The sequence below is a fragment of the Xenopus laevis genome, chromosome 4L, assembly GCF_017654675.1.
Source record: "Xenopus laevis strain J_2021 chromosome 4L, Xenopus_laevis_v10.1, whole genome shotgun sequence".
In the NCBI taxonomy this organism is placed as follows: domain Eukaryota; kingdom Metazoa; phylum Chordata; class Amphibia; order Anura; family Pipidae; genus Xenopus; species Xenopus laevis.
In genome coordinates, this window is record NC_054377.1 from 135,771,760 (window position 1) to 135,793,012 (window position 21,253).

General features: G+C 42.3%; 1 protein-coding gene across 3 annotated transcripts; it reads right to left on the bottom strand.

The window, feature by feature from the left end:
• Positions 1 to 716: 716 nt before the first annotated feature.
• On the bottom strand, positions 717 to 19,301 carry hmces.L (5-hydroxymethylcytosine binding, ES cell specific L homeolog). Of its 3 annotated transcripts, XM_041589250.1 has the most exons (9): positions 19,125 to 19,261; positions 17,729 to 17,878; positions 16,514 to 16,587; positions 15,472 to 15,661; positions 14,791 to 14,934; positions 12,154 to 12,273; positions 11,084 to 11,244; positions 4,165 to 4,357; positions 858 to 1,691 (listed from the first exon to the last, which is right to left on the bottom strand). In XM_041589250.1, exons 2-9 carry the CDS (start codon positions 17,855 to 17,857, stop codon positions 1,488 to 1,490), a joined length of 1,215 nt encoding a protein of 404 aa, XP_041445184.1. In that variant the 5' UTR covers positions 17,858 to 17,878; positions 19,125 to 19,261; the 3' UTR covers positions 858 to 1,487.
• Positions 19,302 to 21,253: the final 1,952 nt, after the last annotated feature.

A 21,253-nucleotide genomic window follows, 5' to 3' on the forward strand; every position in this document is an offset into this window, starting at 1 on the left:
ACTGCAATAAGGGAACCACATGCAGATGAATCTGTTGCTGTAGGGACATTTTGGCCAGACTATTTCCTGGCTGCAAATATACAACGTGCAGGTTGCCCATCTCTGATATAACCTTTTTGGACTGTGTGTATCAGCCAAAAACATGGCTTTTAAAGGAGAACTAACCCCTATAAATCAATATGGCTAATAATGCCATATTTTATTTACGGACTTTATTGCAGCAGCCTAAAGTTTCAGCTTGTCAATAGCAGCAATGATCCAGGAATTCAAACATATCACAGGGGGTCACCATCTTGGAAAGTGTCTGTGACACTCACATGCTCAGTGGGCTCTGAGCAGCTGTTGAGAAGCTAAGCTTAGGGCTCGTCACTAATTATCCAGCAGAAAATGAGGTTGGTCTGTGATTATAAGCTGATTCTACAAAGCTGATGCTAATTGCACTGTTTCCTGAGCTGCCATGTAGTAATTATCTGTATTAATTACTAATCAGCCTTATATTGTGACATTTCTATTCTATGAGTACTGTATATTGTGAGTGTGTCCCTAAGCTCAGTAAGTGACAGCAGCACAGAGCATGTGCAGTGAATCAGCAGAAAAGAAGATGGGGAGCTACTGGGGCATCTTTGGAGACACAGATCTTTACTGCTAAAGGGCTGTGGTTGCCTTGGGCTGGTACAGAAGCCCAAAACATAATGTACAACATTTCTAGCTACTTCTTTAGTTAGGCTTTACTTTACCTTTTATTCACAGCAATCATCTCATTTTTTTAAAATCATCTAAGGTTTACTTTGGGTAAATTTGAACAAGAGAGCAGGATAAATCAATACTTTGTCAGCATGGAGTAGTCAAACCAGTTCTGAATTTTAATGAACTTTATTTGCATGACATCTCCTGATAGACGAGTCAACCTGAAATAGTTCTATGTATCTCTTTGTTCAGTGTGTAAAGTATAAAGTCATGTCTGCAAATTGATGCAGGAAGAGAAGCAACACTGGTATTTCTCAGGGCACCAATTACCTTGGTGCAACTGTAACGTTAAAATACTGATGCTCTTCTATGTGAGACATGGATCTGGCTTAACTAACCCCCCAATACCGCAAAACACTTGAAGAAATTAAGAGTGTCTGGCATTTCTTTCATAGATGGCAGCCTGGCTGTAAAAAGTGCATTTCTAGGGGACATATAACCCCCCCATAACAATGTAAAATTGCTCCGACTGCCCTGGAGAAATGAATGTGATAACAGAGAGCCCCTGTTTTGTCCATGCGAGGGCCAGAGAAAAATAGCAAAAACTGGATTCACTGCAGCAGAGGGAGTTTCATGACACTTTCCCCACTCTGTTCCATTGCTCAATATGACAGGAGAGATAGAACTGAGCAAAGCTATTTTACATAAAGTAATATTGTGTGTGTGTGTGTCCCTTTAATGCAGTGGAATTGGCTAAATGACCACAATTTTTCTTTCAGGTACTTTGCTCGCCTGTAAAATTACTTCTTTGCTCTTTTTGGAGAAGGCTCTCCGTCTTCTTTCTTTAGCCACTGCTGCATCAATCCTGCACTAGTTTTCTTAGGCGGCACCCCAAACTGTGACAACTTAGGTGACTGGATGATGCTGCGCGATTCTTCTTTCTTGGGAGATTTATTTTGTAACCACTCTAACATCTTTTTACTGCTGGCACTTAATGCTGGACCCTAGAGGAAACATACAGTAAATGAAAAAAAGAAAATCACGAAAATATTAAAGGAGACATAGTGTGTGAAAAACAAGAAACTGCAAATGCATTATACTCTTAAATATAGAACTAATCTGCTTTAAAAAGTAGAGTTTCAGGTTAATTTTTTTTAAAATACCCTACTAATCCCACCCATCAGTTCCACTTCCTCATGCCTCCTTTCCCAGGGGTGCAGAGCACTCGACTGTAGGATAGGAACCAATCAGCAGCTAGGCTAACCTGATAGGGAACTGAAGGCTGTGTGACTATAGGGCTGTCAATGGCTTGTACTGTACTTCTGGCAGGGACCATTAGGACACGCTCACCTCTCATTAGAAACAAGGTCAGGGACCAAAGCTGATCTATAGGGAGCTCCAATAAAGGGCATATTTTTAAAGATAATATTAATTGTTATCCCAAAGTAAAACCAACACCATATATTATTTATTATTGGCTACAATACTAGGGAAGTTATACTGTGTTGTCTCTTTTAACAGTTGGATGAATTCTTCTGTGCTCCTGGCACTTCAAAATAAGAGCTTCCCTGATATATATATATATATAAAACAAAATCTGACCATGTGTCTCTGCCCTAACTGACAGTTTAAGGGCAGAGACACACGCTGCAATTCAGGGAGATTAGTGCCCGGCGACAAATCTCTTTCTTCTGGGCAACTAATCTCCCTAAACTGCCTCCCCTGGCAGTTATAATGAAAATTGCAGGTGGGATAGCACTCGGAGCGCTTCGTTTTCCGAAGTTGCCTCATAAGGAAACTTCGGGCGACTTCGGAAAACGAAGCACTCAGAGTGCCATCCCGCCGGCGATTTTCCTTCTAGCCAATGGGAAGGCAGTTCAGGGACATTAGTCGACCAAAGAGGAGATTTGTCGCTGGCCACTAATCTCTCCGAATTGCAGCATGTCTCTGCCCTTAACCTGTCAGCTAAGGCAGAGACACATGGTCAGATTTTGTTATATATATATAGTTAATCCCCAAACAGAGTATCACTGTTGCCTGCTCAGGGAAGCGCTTATTATGAAGTGCAGCGTGTCTCTGCCTAAAGAAAGCATAGCTTATTGCACTTTTTTTTTGTATTATTGTATTGATAGGTAGGAGGGCCCTGATATAATGCTTGGTTTGTCAGAGACAATCTCTATGGATAAAAATTCAACAGCTCTTCTAGAGGCTGTCTATTGGATGGGTTAGAAAATCCCATTTGGTGAGGACCCAATTGGCCTTGTGGTGCTCTCCTGCCCTGGACAGGCCTGCATCATCTTCACCCAAATTAGGCAAAATCCACTCATTTGCTGATCTCAACCAAGGAGCAGATTTCTCACACTTCTTCGGAGGGAAAAAAGGAAAAAGAAACTTTAAATGAGTTCTGCTCTTGAGCCTATATTTGCCTACAGGGCTGCTGTTCTATATGACACGTATAACAATACTAGGTCTCATCACAGAATGTTCCTGGCCTACCCCGACTCACTTGGCGTATGAGATGCCTAGCAGCTGCTTGATATTGCTGACAAACATGCAAGCCCACAAACAGAATTAACCAAGTGAAACTGGAGGGCCAGATGTTTGTTACACACACACAGGGAAATCATACAGCAGACCTATGCACTGTCAGAAGCACAAGAACACGACAACCCCTTGCAATATAATGGTTCAGAAAGAATGTTTGATATTACCCGGCAGAAAGTATTAGCACAATATATGCACATTCATAAGGCTTTACTTTTATATGCTTATACATTATAAAGTTTGTGTGTTAAAGATTCTGTTATGATTTTTATGATGTAGTGTTATTTCTAAATTACACTGCAAATAATTCACTCTACTTTTTTTAGTTGTAATATTGGTGTGTAGGTGCCATCTCAGGTCATTTTGCCTGGTCATGTGATTTCAGAAAGAGCCAGCACTTTAGGATGGAACTGCTTTCTGGCAGGCTGTTGTTTCTCCTACTCAATGTAACTGAATGTTTCTCCTACTCAATGTAACTGAATGTGCTGCAGTGGGACCTGGATTTTACTATTGAGTGTTGTTCTTATATCTACCAGGGAGCGATTGTGTTAGGGAACTGCTATCTGGTTACCTTCCCATTGTTCTGTTGTTTGGCTGCTGGGGGGGGAAAGGGAGGGCAGCAATATAACTCCAACTTGCAGTACAGCAGTAAAGAGAGACTGAAGTTTATCAGAGCACAAGTCACATGACTGGGGACAGCTGGGAAACTGACAATAAGTCTAGCCCCTTGTCAGATTTTAAAATTAAATATAAAACAACTGTTTCCTCTTTTGAGAAATGGATTTTAGTGCAGAATTCTGCTGGAGCTCATGCGCTTTGAAAAACACATTTTTCCCCATTTTAAGTAAACAGTGATGTTGCGTAGTTATAAATGGCAGCAGAGATTCCCAATCTGAAGGATTTTCTATTAGGTTTAGACTCTATATTGCTTACCTTCTTTTGGGTGAGTATTACAGCAGCGATACATTCCATGGAGTTATTTCTGGAGTTGTTTACTACTGTTGAAACAGGGTGGTACGTGATGTTTTCAATGGGGTGGATGAGTTTAAGTGCATCTTGAGTTGAAACCTCCCCAAAATCCAGCCATTTCCTAATGGCTTCGTCTCCATCCAGTATGGCTGGCATTCTGATAGGCCAAGGGGAGAAAACAGAATTCTCAGAACCAAAAGTGTATTCCATAGAGAAGACTCCAGGTCATCCAACTTAACCATAAAAATATCCTTTAAATATAAGTTTGGAGCAGAGCATGTCCTGTACAATTCCTTCTGTAGATACAGTCTTGCTCATAACCACCTCCTCTCAGGCACTGTCTATAATATTTGGCTCCATGTGATTTTTAATTGTGAGCAACTTAAAAGGAAATAGTCATAATTTGTCTAATCGGGGGTTGGGCCAGGGGCTGAACTTATTAGTTATTATTAGGGATGCACTGAATCCTGGATTCGGCCTATTTCAGTGGGATTTGGTTGAATACAAGTGCCAAGCCAAATCCTAAAAGCCACGTGACTTTGCGTTACACAAGCAAGGAAGTTAAAAGTCAGTGCACGGTTCTCTTTAACCCTTCCTTGCCCTACTTTGCATATGCGAATTATGGTTCGGATTTGTTTCGGCATTCAGCCGAATATTTCATGAAGAATTTGGTATTCGGCTAAATATCAAAACTGTGGATTTAATGCATCCCTTATTATCATAAATTTACTGGCAACTGTATTGTAATGCTGGCTCCAACCTTGGCAGGTGTTTTACCAGCTAGGATGGTAAAATACCGGCCAGGTGGGAAACATACTCTTTGCATAATCCATCCCACTGTCATAAAGAGCAAAAAAGTTGCAAGTCTCAGCACTTTCATCCATTTAATGGAAAGCAAAGCTACAAGTGGCAACAATCAAAACATCTAAAATGCCACTGACCTGTGATCCCTTACATGAAAAATTGATCACTTTCCTGGATGGAGTCTCAGGGAGTTCAGCAAAGTGTTATTACTTCTTGTTTTTCTACAAAAAGGTACTACCGTATATACTCGAGTATAAGCCGAGTTTTTCAGCGCCCAAAATATGCTGAAAAAATCTACCTCGGCTTATACTCGAGTCATGCCTGCTTGCCCAAAAATTATCTTTTGTACCTAGCTGATCCGGATGGAGAGCCATGCGGCCCAGCACGAAACAATCCGTTGCCTTGGTTACGGCGCGAGTAAGGTCACGGTGCCGCAAGACAGTGAACAGTGTGTGCTGCGTATGCGCGCTGCGTGTGCTGTCGATGCAGGCGTGCTGCGTGTGACGTCACCGCAGGCACGCTCCGCACTGGCCACATTGGTGCTGCTGGGAGACGAGGATACCGGTAATTCAGGAGAAGGAGCGTATTATGAAGGACAGGGGAGACAGAGCTGAGTGACACACACATTACAACAGGAGAGTGATCCCTCGCTGTTGCTGCTCAAATGGTGAACAAGGCAGGCTGATGCAGGCCAGGGGGGTGGGGATTCCAGGACTCCCCATCCATGGGGGACCCAAACTCTCACTCCTCACCTATGCCCGACCCCCCCAACAGACAATGGGGAGCCCAGGAAGCTGGATGTCGGCGACATATTGCAACAAATCATGACAATCACTGACAAGAACCTCGACGAAGCCCAGGCAAAGTGAGTACAAGAGGGAGGGGGTAACTTTAGCTGCTGGAGAAGAGGCTTGTGTGTGTATGAGCGACTGCTCCGTGTGTATGAGAGCCTGCATTATGGCCTTTACCCTCTGCCCACTCAAATCCTTCTTTCCACCAAAAAAGGTCCACAGCTCCCCTCACAGCACAGCTTCCTAATCCCAACTTTCACTTCCAAACTTAGTGCCCCCTATGATTTGATTATTGAATGGTCGCTGGAGGATGCTGGGAGCTGTAATCCAGTTAAAGAAAACATTGAAAGCTGCTCCATTTCTCACCCTAGGCTTATACTCGAGTCAATACGTTTTCCCAGTTTTTTTTGGTAAAATTAGGTACCTCGGCTTATACTCGGGTCGGCTTATACTCGAGTATATACGGTATCTCCTAGTGATTCTAATAGCTCACAAGCTCTCCTCTTCTTACAAAAAAAAAAAAGCACCAGCCCAGGGCCTCCATTAGAAATCATGTGCCCTGCCCACTCCACACCACTTGACCCCCCCCCATAAACGTTTTTTAAAAAAATTGGTGGTCAGGGCACCCCTACAAGTTAAAAATAATTGGTGACAGGGCCCCCCCTATAAGTTTAAAAAAAAAAAAAAAACATTGGCGCCAGGGCCACCCTTACAAGTTAAAAAGTTAAGAGAATATTTAAAAAAAAAAAACATTGGTGGCAGGGGCCTATAGAGTATTAAAATACGTTGGTGGCCAGGGGATTTAAAAAAACAAAAAAAAAAACAAAAAAAAAAACCAAACAAAAAAAAAAAAAACACACATTGGTGTTCAGTGCAATTTAACTTGTGGCTTCAGTACTCCAACTTCACATACTTTCATGACTTCGGGCGTTTTTGTCGATTCAGGACTAATTTCGGCTTTTTTCGTGACTTTGGGTCTTTTCGCAGCTTCAGGACTTCAGCTATTTTTGCCACTTCGAGACTTCGTCTGTTTGGATCTTCGGAAGGGCGGCACGGCTTTGGCGCTGTCAAGGGGGGCCGGGTCTTTTGAAATATTCAGCACATCCGGGCCCCCCTTCAAGCTCGTGCCTGGTACAGTTGTAGCCCGTGCCCCCCTGATGGCGGCCCTGCTGAGCACTGACATCTTCTATATTATTTACAGGCCTATCCTGCATTTATTGAAGCTGGGCACATGTGATGTACAGAAATCAGCAATGATATTTTGTACTACACATTTGCTTGCCCAGGATTAGGAAGGAAATACCTTGGGTAGTAGGATAGCTATTAGAATCACTCGGGGGGTGCACTTAACAAATTGTCAAACCTGCCAGTGATTTCCTGTGGGTATTCCAATTTGTTAGGTATTTGGGCAGCATGGTGGCTCAGTGGTTCGCACTCCAGCTTTGCAGCATTGATGTCCAAGGTGAGATTCCATCCAAGGCACGACCTGCAAGTATGTTCTCCCTGTGCTTCTTTGGGTCTCCAAAAACATTGAGGCAAGATAGATGGTGCCTGATAAAACTGTGATAGGTATGTTATATTGCACTCCAGTGCAATATATACAATATATATATATATATATATATATATATATATATATATATATATATATATATATATATATATATATATATATATATTATATATTTTGTCTGTGTTAAAACCCTGCAAAGTGACTGACAGGAAGCTGCAAGTATGAACTCAGCATGAAGTCTTATGTATATATAGCAGTAGGAAACAAAATCAAGCCCATTTGCATGTAAGGAAATGAAACAAGTAGCCTGGTCTACCAATGTACAGTCTGGTCTGTGGAGGAAACACCAGGTTCTGCTTGGCCAAGCACTGAATCATACAGAAACTGTGCTTATTCCTGATAACTTTACACATTACTAAATTAAGAAAGACAGAAATAAGCAATAAGAATACATTGCCTTTCACTTTTAAACACCACTAAATACAGGAAAAAATATTATTGATTTTAATCTGAAAAGTGAACAGAGACTTTGTACTCACTGTGTTGTTACAAGTGCAAATATTGATTGATCACACTTACAATCTTATCTTACTATACAGAACCTATAGATATATGCAATATGCAAACATGTTTAAGGCATTTAGGAAAAAGGCACATGCTGTTTAATTGCCCAGAATCCTCGGACCAAAGCTCCTGAAACTGCCTCAAGTCTTTTGAAATATTCAGCACATCCGGGCCCCCCTTCAAGCTCGTGCCTGGTACAGTTGTAGCCCGTGCCCCCCTGATGGCGGCCCTGCTGAGCACTGACATCTTCTATATTATTTACAGGCCTATCCTGCATTTATTGAAGCTGGGCACATGTGCACCTCAAATTGCTTTGTGAGTCAAAATATTGACTGAAATATTGGTCTTTCAACATTAAACAAGAGTTGAAGGAAAAGTTCAGTATAAAAATAAAAACTGGGTAAATAGATAGGCTGTGCAAAATAAAAAATGTTTCTAATATTCTGACTGGATGTCTAACATAATAGCCAGAACACTACTTCCTGCCTTGCAGCCCTCCTGGCTTCCACTGATTGATTATCCTGGTTACCAGGCAGTAACCAATCAGTGACTTGAAGGGGGCCACATGGGTCATATCTGTTGCTTTTGAATCTGAGCTGAATGCTGAGGATCAATTGCAAACTCACTGAACACATATGTCCCATGTGGCCCCCCTTCAAGTCGCTGACTAACTCAAGAGTTATAGAGCTGAAAAGCAGGAAGTAGTGTTCTGGCTATTATGTTACACATCCAGTCACTCCAGCCTTTATACATTACATTTTTGGCTCACTAACTATATTAGAAACATTATTTATCTATTTACCTAGTTTTTATTTTTACACTGAACTATTCCTTTAAGTGTTCTTTATTGCCTCTATTCATGCATTTGGCCAGCTAATTCCAATTATAATAATGTGAACTTTATTAAAAACTGGCCAGTTTCTCTCTATTTGTGAATAATAAGTGTGCAATCTCAACAAATTATCCTGTTAACCCACCAGATCAGAATTGCTCTGTCTGTAATGTATTCTGACAGGGCCTCTTCTTAACACAACACAAGCAGGTTCGGACTGGACATTGGGGGGCCCACCGGGTTCCAAACCTCTAGGGGCCCCCCACGCATATGCGACAACTCTGGGCCCCTGTGCGTATGCGCAAAAGAGGGCACGCATGTGCAAGGTCTGCTGCTCGCTGCCACTATTTATTTGAGGGGACCAGCAGATTGGGGAGGGGGGCTGGCAGGGTTTTTTTGTTTTTTTTTTGCCAGAGCCCAACGTCCCAGTCCGACCCTGAACACAAGTGAGTAACACAGCATCAAAATGCCACCATCTCTCAGTAGGGCTCATTTATCAACACTGGGCAAATTTGACCAAGGGCAGATACCTATAGCAACCAATCAGTAATTAGCTTTTTAAAGCCAGCTGCAAGTAGAACAATGAATGCAGCAATTGCATTGTTTGTCATGGGTTACTGCCCACAGGCAAATTTGCCCAGTGTTGATAAATAACCCCCACTGTGTTCAATGGAAATTCCATGAAGTGCTGGTGCTTTGAGGTGGCAGTGGGGATTTCTTGCTTTCAAGTTTAGGCTCCAAAAATATTGTGGCCAAAAAGCCTAAGGGGACACAACTCACTACTATTTATATTTAATTTTGTTTGTTGAGATTTGTCTAAATTAAATCCATAGTATCTCACCATGGACGTGTTGAGCCATATACCAATCATATATTTCCTTCCTTGCCTCTATGCCTCAGGCACAGCAATCACTTTCCATTCCTCACTTCCCAGATATTACTGCCCTCCTGACATTTTCCCCTCCCTACTTGCTTTCTATAACTGGGCAGTCTGTGCGCTCATTTTGGTGGATACTTAAGATTTTGGGAAGATGCAAATCTTGCCTTAAAAACAGTGTAAAAAATGTGCCTTCCTGTTAGCCCTGAATGTGTATTCCAAGACTGAAGGAAACAAGATTAGGGTTACAGGTCCCCTTTAAAGGACCAGTAACATCAATTTTTTTTAAAAAAAAATTCGTTAGTAAACTTCAAAAAATAAACACCAAGACAAATAAAATTTTAAAATTGCAAAGCCTTTATTAAGAAATAACTTACCGAAACTCCACTTCCTGTCCTCTACAGAAAAGGCGACACGGCGACCATCCATGGTGCGGCGCTGGATTTCTCCTCCTTGGCTCTGTCTGATGCTGTATTGACAGCATGTGAAGCGGCTGCTGCATCAGGGAGCGTGGTTTCCATAACCGAGGATTGCTGGCTCATCGGCGCATCTGTAGAGTGGGGAAGCTGCTAAGAGAGGAGCTGGGCCACATCGTGGATGTTTGTAGTTTCAGGCTGATCGGAGTTCCCAGTCACTGTCACGTAGCTACTCTCAACATGCGCCGCTTTCCGTATCGAGCGCTTCTTACCGACCTGAATTCAATGCGCTGCTTTCTGTGCTATCTTAAACCCGCACTGTGTGTCCGCTTGCAGTTTAGCGCTCGATAGCACGCAGCCACTCTCAGATGCTCTGCTTTCCGTGCACACGTGTTTAAGAAAGCAGCGCATTGAATTCGGGTCGGTAAGAAGCGCTCGATACGGAAAGCAGCGCATGTTGAGAGTGGCTACGTGACTGGGAACTCCGATCAGCCTGGAATTACAAACATCCACGATGTGGCCCAGCTCCTCTCTTAGCAGCTTCCCCACTCTACAGATGCGCCGATGAGCCAGCAATACTCGGTTATGGAAACCACGCTCCCTGATGCAGCAGCAGCTTCACATGCTGTCAATACAGCATCAGACAGAGCCAAGGAGGAGAAATCCAGCGCCGCACCATGGATGGTCGCCGTGTCGCCTTTTCTGTAGAGGACAGGAAGTGGAGTTTCGGTAAGTTATTTCTTAATAAAGGCTTTGCAATTTTAAAGTTTTATTTGTCTTGGTGTTTATTTTTTGATGTTTACTAACGAATTTTTTTTAAAAAAAAATTGATGTTACTGGTCCTTTAACTACAGGCCACATAATTTAATCCAGTAATGTTACATAATTAGCAACTTCTGAAATGTACTACTTGAGCAAGTTCATCACAAGTCTCTGCATCTTCAGCTTACCAGTATTTTAGCAACAGTTTGAAGGTCACATGTTAAAATTTCACCAGTCTACAACAAACACATTTTGAAAGCCTCCCCAAATACCAAAATGTTAATGAAGGGCATTGTGGTTTTGATAACGAATTTAACTTTTTACCTGTCATGTATGCAGTTCATTGTTTTGGAAGAATCAACTGTGATAACAGTATAGGAGTATAAGGGTTCGCCTCCACTGGGAGGTTCCCAACAATCAAACAGTCCAGCCATGGTAAGTAGTCTCTGGCCATTCCAGTCCATCATGTCCTGTTCTTCAGAAAACTAAAAGTAAAGAAAAAGTAACTCGAGCAGCTTTGTATATTTCCCTGTAACAACTGTGGAGATTTGTATCCACAGACCCAGTGCAGTCTATATGTTCTGATTATTAATCAGTCTTGCTGTATTGGCTTCTATGGCAGATATTATTTGACTTGTGCTGTTTTGATAATTTATGACGATCCCTAAGCTTAACTCCCAACTGAAACCCCGACCACACTGAGCATGTGTGTAGTCTTGGTATTGCAAAGATGTTTAACAAAGTTACAAGGTGACAGCCCCCATTTGCCAACTTTGAAAGCATAAATCATTTGTTTGGCTCCTGGTGCAGTAAGTTCATGTTTATATTTAGTATAGAAAATACAGCATTTCTAACATTATTCTATTTTAGACTGCCCTTTAACACAGTTTTATATAAATTCCAGGAGTTTTGTGATCTGAACAATTAATAACTGTGGATGGTCGACAAAAGGCTTAGAACAACTCTCCACTGACTTGAACAGTAACTGCCTAGTGGAGCAGATGCACTTGCACAACAGATTGGTTATTGTGGGTTCCTAAACCTGTGTTTTTTTATTACATCATCCAAAATATACACCTATATAAACCAAAATATATAGGACTAGTATTAAAAAGATGGTTTGCCTTTTTTGATTTCATTTAAGTACAAATGGCTGGGTTGTTTTTACCCCTACTACATTCCACCCACTATCTGAAAAAAAATGTTACCTTCTCCCTTCCACATAGCTCTGAAGGGCCATCAAGATGGGATGAAATGTTAAATTAAACTAAAACATCTTAGCTGAACACTATAAAAACAATTAGGATACCACTTCAATGGGAATATACTATTTTTCATGATTAGTGTGACAGTGTGGCTTATTAGCATTTCCAAATATTAGAGAAACAAAATACCTTTTCTGATTTGATCTGTGGAAAATATATGTAGTAAGGCTGCTTTTCACCATCCTGCCTCTTCCATTCATAAAATCCATCGGCAAGGACAACACAGCGTCTCCCTTTAAATAGAGGAGCCTTATAAAGAAAATATTAGACTGTTTATGTTTTAATGTGGAAGTTCTGAATGTAAATATGTAAAAAAAAGAATATACACATTTGTAGATTAGATGCTTTCCTTGTGGCATATAAACTTCAGAGAAATATAAACATGATGATGAATTTGTCTTATTTACAAAAACAAAATGGCAGCAATCTAATGGACTTCAAAATTCACAGACATGCATGAGCACTTATACAAACAAACAGTACAAGCAAATAACTGCTGCAAACCTTAAAAATGGAAAATTAACTTGACCCCACATTTAATTTCTAGCATAGCTTTAGATCAGAGATGACAAAATTGAGGACTGTTGGTTGTATATGTTTGTTCTGGAGATTTTATGTGGCCATAAACAGATGTAATTGTTTCTGTGACCCCAAGAATGAGAAAGCAGATTTAAATTGTTCATATACTTAACTTCATCCACTCTCCTTATTCAAAGCAGACTAGTGCTTTAGATTCTTTAAAGTGATAGTGACACCTCTAGTTTTGTGCTTAGAGCTCTACTTTGATGACAATAATAACACAAAATTACTAATGTAAACGCACAAATTAGTAAAATATATTGTTTTAAGAAACACTCCACATCCTCATATGGAAAAGGATACTACTTCCTGTAGGGGGCGAGTACTACTTCTTTCAGCCTCTCATCTCACACTTACTCCTGACTCCTCCCCCGCACTGCTCAGGTTTGTTTTAGGTGGTGCTTTAAACTCATTCCCACTTACTAGGTTATATATGCGTATACCTTTCCTGCTTGCTTGACTTTCCTGCACTAAGGCTCCAGCTCTGGGAGCTGGGGGTTAAAAGGTTAATCTTGCAAGCAGTCATGGCACAGATAATTCTGTTTGGCAGGGAAGGCAGGCACGCAAAGGCCACATATAATAAAGTAAGGCAGAATAATTTAAAAGCACCATTAAAAAACATGAGCAACACAGAGCAGTGCAGAAAAGGAGTTTTGCAGCGTGGTGGAGGAGCAGACTGTTTGATTGTTATTGTATAGTCACTGAGCATGAAAGGAAGCAGCAGCACTGTGATAAGGAGGCTGTAAACCCTGACCCCCAGTGTGACTTAAGTAGTATAAGCCCACAACACCATTTAACTGTGCTGCCAGATTCTTCCTGTCAGTCAAGCATTTAACTTCTGGCCTTGCAGCTCTGATTGACAAGCCCCAAGGTACCATAAAAACGTGTTGTCGTAGTCCAACACTCTCTTAAAGGACCAGTAACACAAAAAATTATTAAGTTCAAAATCTATTCTATACCCCTCTAACAATGCATTTGCCCTGCACAATTTTACATATTTCAAGAGCTTTGTGAAAATACCATTAAAAAAGTTCTCTTCCTGTTCTCATAGGCGATAGGGCGACTTCAGCTGTGCCAGACCATACGTATGCGCTCCACAGTAGCTCACGACATCACCTCCTCAAGCCGGAAGCCAGTTGCTGCAGCTTTAGAAAGGATTTTCTCACCTCTTGTTAGCTTGCGATTTCTTCTTTAACATCCCTGCAAATTATGTTCCGAAGAAGAGAGGCTTCGTTACTTCCTTGTTGCTGTGCTGCGAGCAGGTGAAGGAATGAGCAGACTGACTGGATTTATGGCTGAATTGGGTCGCTGTTTACCCTGCAGCACGTACAGCAATAAATCACACTGAGTTTAAACACAAGGGGCTAGAAAAACCTTCATAAAGCTGCAGCAACTGGTTTCCGGTTTGAGGAGGTACTGTCGGGAGCTGCTGTGGAGCGCACACGTAGGGTCTGGCACAGCTAAAGTCGCACTATCGCCTTTTGTTGAGAACAGGAAGAGAACTTTTTTAATGGTATTTTCACAAAGCTCTTGAAATATGTAAAATTGTACAGGGCACATGCATTGTTAGAGGGGTATAGATTTTGAATTTTTAGTGCTACTGGTCCTTTACATACAAAGAGGTCACATTGAGGAAAATGGTCTGAAGGACATATAGGCATATTTTGATGAAGAATTAAATTTTGCTAATACCTGAGATGTGTCACTATCCCTTTAATCTGTTAAAATTTTCTATAGTAGTCAATATATTTTTCAGCTGCATCAGAGAAAGATCTGCAACTAATGTATCATTTGTAATGGATGAAACTAAATGGATGTAATGGATGAAAGTAACAAATCACACAGTATTCTCAATAGTAGTGATGCACCTACCATGACCCAACCCGAAACCGACCCAGCCCACCGCACTGATTTATATAACTGCACTCAACCAGCTCATTTCTGATGTCACTGGAAGGGACAAGTGTACAATTGGTCAGCTCTAGCAAATTAGAATTATCCAACCTCCAAAGTCTAGAAACCACTGCTGTGATACGGATATTTTCATACAATGTGTAGTTTACATTTTTAATTATTGCCTTTCTATTCTTACCCTCTCTTTATGGCGGTCATTTATCTTTTTATTGTTATATTATGCAGTAAGGACATGGGCTACAGAGTATGAACACACTACATTACAAAACATACCTTATATAAAGCTTTTTCTGTGATAGTATCACTCCGACAGTTGTTTGTTTTGTACTGCATTTTTGATGGGTCCAACTCGTTGAACCACGAAGGGATAAGGCCCCAGCGCATCGCAGCAAGGACTCGCTCAGAAGAATCTGCATCCTTTTTTTTTGTTTCAGAAATAAAAACAAAAAGCAAAGACATTCATAATTTTCAATAGCTTTAAGACTCACAGAAGTGCAAACCACTGAGCGAGCGGAAGCATTGCAATTATAGTTTCAGTCTAAATTGTTACAGTGCTTTTTTTTGTTGTTCTTTTGTTTTCATTTTCTGCCAGAGGGTTTCAGTTATAAATATGAGGTTTCCAGTCCATTGCTCCTTGAGTAATTTCAGTAGCTAATAAAAACACATCATGACTGCAAGCAAAGTTTTGCAAATGTGAGCTACTATGAGCAAAATAAGTTGAGTCTACATGGACTCCATGTCAAGAGTCATATTACTAAACTTTTACCAATCTCAATGAAAGTTACCAAAAATTTTTTAAAAAAATGTGCATAAATAATTTTAGTTTTTTAAAATTTGATCAGCAACGTTATCTGCCTCTCTGGAAGACATTACCTTCTATCACAGGTTTCCTAGTTCATGTGGAGGATAATTTTCAAAAACCCTTCAGCTGAAGAAATGTATCTTTATTCTTACCTTCTGGAAATGCTTTAAAGACAGAAGAACTGGATTGTTTGACTGGGGACTCTTGTTATAGGATGGCTGGTATTTATCTGTGTCACCATCCCTCCACTTAGGACATTTTTGCCTTCCTTGTTTGTCTTGATATGAACAAGCTTTACTCACGTCATCAGGTGCTAGAGTGCATGCTGTGCGTCCACACATTCTGTTATGATGGCAGAAAAGTAGCGTAGTATGAATTATTAGTATGTTACTGCTCAGTGAAACTGAGGTGAAAAGCCAGTGTTTTTCACAGGGTAGTATTTTTGCCAGCAGTATCGTCAAACACTTATTTGCAGTCTCCTGATCCTCTCCCACATGCACCATACTCTCTCTAATAAAGATAAAACTCTTAAAGGAGAAGGAAACCCCCAGGGCGCTAAACCCCTCCCCCCCTCCCCTGTGCTGCCCCCCTCCCTCCTCCCCCCTGGCCTACCTGTCCCCCTGGGCAAATGCCCCTAACTTTTTACTCACCCCTCTGCGCAGGTCCTGTCCACGGAGTACGCAGTCGCCATCTTCTCCCACGCGCGTCTTCTTCCTGCTCTGATCGGCGTTTTCTGGCGCATGCGCAGTAGGAACAGGTACGGTACGGCTCTACTGCGCATGCGCCGAATGTCACGAAGTTTTCCGATTTCACTTCGTGACATTCGGCGCATGCGCAGTAGAGCCGTACCGGTACCTGTTCCTACTGCGCATGCGCCAGAAAACTCCGATCAGAGCAGGAAGAAGACGCGCGTGGGAGAAGATGGCGACTGCGTACTCCGTGGACAGGACCTGCGCAGAGGGGTGAGTAAAAAGTTAGGGGCATTTGCCCAGGGGGACAGGTAGGCCAGGGGGGAGGAGGGAGGGGGGGCAGCACAGGGGAGGGGGGGAGGGGTTTAGCGCCCTGAGGGTTTCCTTCTCCTTTAACAGAAGCCAGTAGGACCATACAGTGTATTTAGAGAAATGCAAATTCCAACTGATTTGTGTAAAACCTGTTCTATGACAGCAAGGCAGGGTCATTCATCCTCTCCCTCACCTTGTTCCGTGTTGAAGTGTTGTATTCTGGGACTTGAGGTCACTCTGCTTTCCTGAAAATCTGTATGTTGCCCACTAAAAAGGAGACGTAGTTATATGCAACCACCTGGCTGGTATAAATTACTTTTAATGCCAATGGTATTAATAGAGCAATGATAGTAGGGCTGTTTTTTCAGAGAAGGTGGCAACCATAAGTGCTCACAGAAGCAAATACTATGAGAGACGACAACTTCATGTTGAGAAATTGCAGCAAATTGCATGTGGACTCCCAGGTCTGAATTTGCATGCAGGTCACAAAGGCTGGGTGGCACAAATTAAGGGGTGGCATGCTGTCCAAATGCATCTGCTCCCTACCTGCTGCACATACTGGGGGAAGCCCAGGAGGTTTTCAAAAAATTCTTTAAAGAAGGAAAGAAATTCCGGTGTGCCAAAATTTTATACTAACTTTTGGCACACCCAAGTGATTGTATTTACTTGCCTGACACTCACCTGCACACAACACATACACAGTAGAATGAAATAGCAGGCTTTTTCATTAAGGGAGAACTAAATCCTAAAAATGCAATGTTTTATATACTGAACTTATTGCACCAGCCTAAAGTTTCAAGTTGTCAATAGCAGCAATGATCCAGGACTTGTCACAGGGGGTCACCATCTTGGAAATGCAAGCTCTGAGCAACTGTTGAGAAGCTAAACTTAGGGGTCGTCGCAGATTATCAAGCAGAAAATTAGGTTGGCCTGTCATATAAGCTGATGCTACAGGGCTGATTATTAAATTCTGATGCTAATTGCACTGGTTTCTGTGCTGCCATGTAGTAATTATCTGTATTAATTACTAATCAGCCTTATATTGTGACATTTCTATTCTATGTGTACTGTATATTGTGAGTGGGTCCCTAAGCTCAGTAAGTGACAGCAGCACAGAGCATGTGCAATGAATCAGCAGAAAAGAAGATGGGGAGCTACTGGGGCATCTTTGGAGGCACAGATCTTCCCTGCTTTAGGGCTTTGGTTGTCTGGGGCTGGCACAGAAGCCCAAAACATAATGTACAACATTTCTAGCTACTTCTTTAGTTTAACTTTCCTTGTCCTTTAAAGGAGAAGTCAACCCCTACGTGCAAAATTTCCCCCCTCTTCCCTGTGTAGGTACCCCTCCCTCCCGGCCTACCTGCCCCCCCCCCCGGGCAAATGCCCCAAACTTGTTATTGTTATTTACCCCTCCATGCAGGTCCTCTACTGCAGAGTTCACAGCAGCCATCTTCTCCCGAGCGATCTTCCTGGATTCAACAGCGTTTTCTGGCGCATGTAAAGTGGGGGCATTTGACGGTGCGGATCTACTGTGCATGCGCCGAAAGTCATGGAGTTTCTGAAAAAAGAAATTGGAAACTTCGTGACATCCGGGCGCATGCGCAGTAGCTTGGTACCGGCAAATGCCTCCAACTGCGCATGCGCCCGAAAGTCACAAAGTTTCCAATTTCTTTTTTCAGAAACTTTGTGACTTTCGGAGCATACGCTGTAGATCCGCACTGGCAAATGCCTCCAACTGCGCATGTGCTAGAAAACGCAGTTGAATGAAGGAAGAAGAACGCTCGGGAGAAGATGGCTGCTGTGAACTCTGCAGGAGAGGACCTGCATGGAAGGGTGAATAACAAGTTAGGGGCATTTGCCCGGGGGGGGAGGGGGGATTTTTGCACGTAGGGGTTGACTTCTTTAAAGTTTGGCTTTTCACTCTACTGCATATGCGCAGCCACAAGCTGAAAGAAGTAGGAAGAGGATCTCTCCATGTTACTCGCTGGAAGAATCCTGGGCAGGTTCAGTCTTCTGCTGATAGTGTCAGGTAACTAAATACAATCACTTGGGGTGCCTGGCTTTTGGCACCCCCAAAATGACTTTCCTTCTCCTTTAAATCTGCACGTAAAGTCAATTGAATAGAAAGTGTGCAGATACTGAAAGGAAGAGCGGGGTAGCGGGCAGACGGCGTACGGCCTAGGGGCACCACAGATACAAATCAGGGCATGTAAACTCCTCTCACAAGAGACTGGCAACCGTCCCCGTCATTGGTCCACTATAACCAGCAGCCTTTAATATTTCATTTCAGTTCCAGGCCTTATTATAAGGTGCCATTTCTATACAGTCGACCGCAGCCATCAATTGCATTCACTAGATATGAGGCCTCCTTGAACTGGCACAAGCTCGGCTGAGGCAAGTATGGAGGGGGGGGGGGTTTGAGGAGGGAAAGCAGCAGCCCCTAATATGAATAAATCCAAATTTAATGTTTAAATGCTCTCAGTAGCCTTAAAGTGCGACAATCCAGATTAAACAACGACCCCTCACCAGGCAGAAAACCCAGCAAGTGCCAATGAATACAAATAACACGTCCCATAACTGCTGGAGTGTTTGTTTGTTTGTCAGCAGCTCTCCCTCACAATAATACAAATATATTTGCTGCCACATAAGCAACACCCACTCGTTTTACCTGAATATTTATAACTATTAAGTCAATTACGTGAATTAAACATTACTGGTAGAAACACTATGAGGCCGTAAGCCTTCTCTAATGCCACTTCACAACACCCACGTACTCAGCCAGGACACTCACACCGATACTTTACCTCAGACAGCAGCGCGGCGAGAAGAGGAATGAAAGCTCCGCCCCCCGATCACTCAAGCAACCCGGCTCTTGCGGCTTCCGGTTCATTCAGCGCTGTAGCTTTTACTATAGAAACTTTCCACTAACCACACAGAAACCTTCCCGCCAACAGCTGGCGCTGTCAGCCTATCACGTGATCAGTGTTTACAACCTTCGATGAGACTCCACGTGACTATAACCCGGAAGTTCAAGAGCCCAAGATTTGACTCAGGGAAGGACTCTCAGCCTGATAGTTCCTAGGTCTAAAGATTACAGAAGGCAAGCGGCACAATAGATGGAGAGTGACAGGGGATCGTGTAAAGCTGCTGCACCTTCACCTTTAAATTATCTTTTAGTATGTTATAGAATGGCTAATTCTAAGCATTTTTTAATTATTCCCCTTCTTCTTTAGACTCTTTCCAGCTTTCAAATGAGGGTCACTGATCCCATCTAAAAATACAAATACCCTGTAAAGCTACACATTTATTGTTACTTTTCATTACTCAACCTTTTGTCCAGGGCCTCTGCTATTTATATCCCAGTCTCTTATTCATATCTGTGCATGGTTGCTAGGGTAATTTAGAGCCTAGCAACCAGACTGCTGAAATTGCAAACTGGAGAGCAGCTGAATAAAAAGCTAAATCACTCAAAAACTACAAATAATAAAAAATGAAAAGCAAGTACAAATTGTCTCAGAATAGCACTCTCTACATAACATACCTCCCAACTGTCCCGTTTTTTAGGGACAGTCCCTCATTTGTACTGGAAATTCCCATTTTTCTCTGCACTGAACAGCCAGAAAAGGAAACAATGTTTCTAACTTAATTGGCTTTTGGCAGAGAGCCCAGAACAGCCACCAGGTGCGCTTGGAAACTTTTGTAACAATTTCAGTAATTGTAACAATATAATATAATTAGACTCACAGATTTAAAGGGGAAGGAAACCTAGTCGGCGCAAACCCCCCACCCCCCTCCCGTTTGTTGCCCACCCTGCCTCCTGGCCTACCCGTCCCGCTGGGCAAATGCCCCTAACTTGTTACTTACCCTTCTGCGCAGGTCCAGTCCAGGGAGTTCACAGATGACATCTTCTTCCACGCGATCTTCTTCCTGCTTTGAACGGCGCATGCGCAGTAGGATCATTTCGCCGGTACGATCTATTGCGCATGCGCATGACTTTTGGCGCATGCGCAGTAGATCCGTACCGGCGAAATGATCCTACTGCGCATCCGCCAAAACGCTGTTCACAGCAGGAAGAAGATCGCATGGAAGAAGATGTCGTCTGTGAGGGCAATTCACCTTCATTAGCAAAACTGTAATAACTGAAAAAAATCACAGAAATGTGTTCAAACTTTCATAACCTGCCAAATGTTGTAAAATGAACATGATAATCAGGGGGTGTGACCACAAAAATGGGTGTGGTCATAAAAATTTGCGACACATGCCAACTTTTTTGGCCCTCTCCATCTCCATCGATGGCATAGTTCTAACTGTGCTCTGTCTTTATTTTTTCTACCAGAGCTGAGTCAGAGACTGAAAATAAACTCGTAGGGGATTTGCACTACGGAGTTCTTTGCTTTCATTTACTAACTGGTAAGTAAAATTGATGATTGGTTGTAGCTATGAACATCTTAAAGGGGTTGTTCACCTTAAATTAACTTTAAGTATGACGTAGAGAGTGATATTCTGAGACAATTTACAATTGGTTTTCATTTTTTTATTGTTTCCGCAACTACGGAAAACGAACCGCCGCGTGTGATTAGCGCCGTCGATTTTACGTTTTAGCCGGCGCAGAGTAAGGAAAGGCATTTGGGGAGATTGGTCGCCGCAAAGACGAGGCAATTAGTCGCCAGGCGACCAAATCTCCCCAAAACGCCCAGTGTGGCCTTACCCTAAGGTTCTATATATAGTCGATTATAAACCCCCTATTGTAATTTATACAGAACAGATATTAGAAGTCACGGAGGAGATACGTGACCATATAAAAGCATGAGGCCGTAGCCAGAGAGCTTTTATAAAGGTCATGTAACTCCGGGGTGACTTCAATATCTATAAATTTCGGTAGGTTATTCTTTATAATCTATAGTGTTTAGATGTGCAGTGTCTTCAAGGAGCT

Coding starts and splice junctions, on each gene's coding strand:
- hmces.L (XM_041589250.1), bottom strand. CDS start 17,857: ATGCACAGTAGATCCGCACCGTCAAATGCCCCCACTTTACATGCGCCA. Junction 4,358..11,083: donor ATGAACTGCATACATGACAG/GTAAAAAGTTAA, acceptor TTGGCCTATCAG/AATGCCAGCCATACTGGATG. Junction 1,692..4,164: donor TAATACTCACCCAAAAGAAG/GTAAGCAATATA, acceptor TGTTTCCTCTAG/GGTCCAGCATTAAGTGCCAG.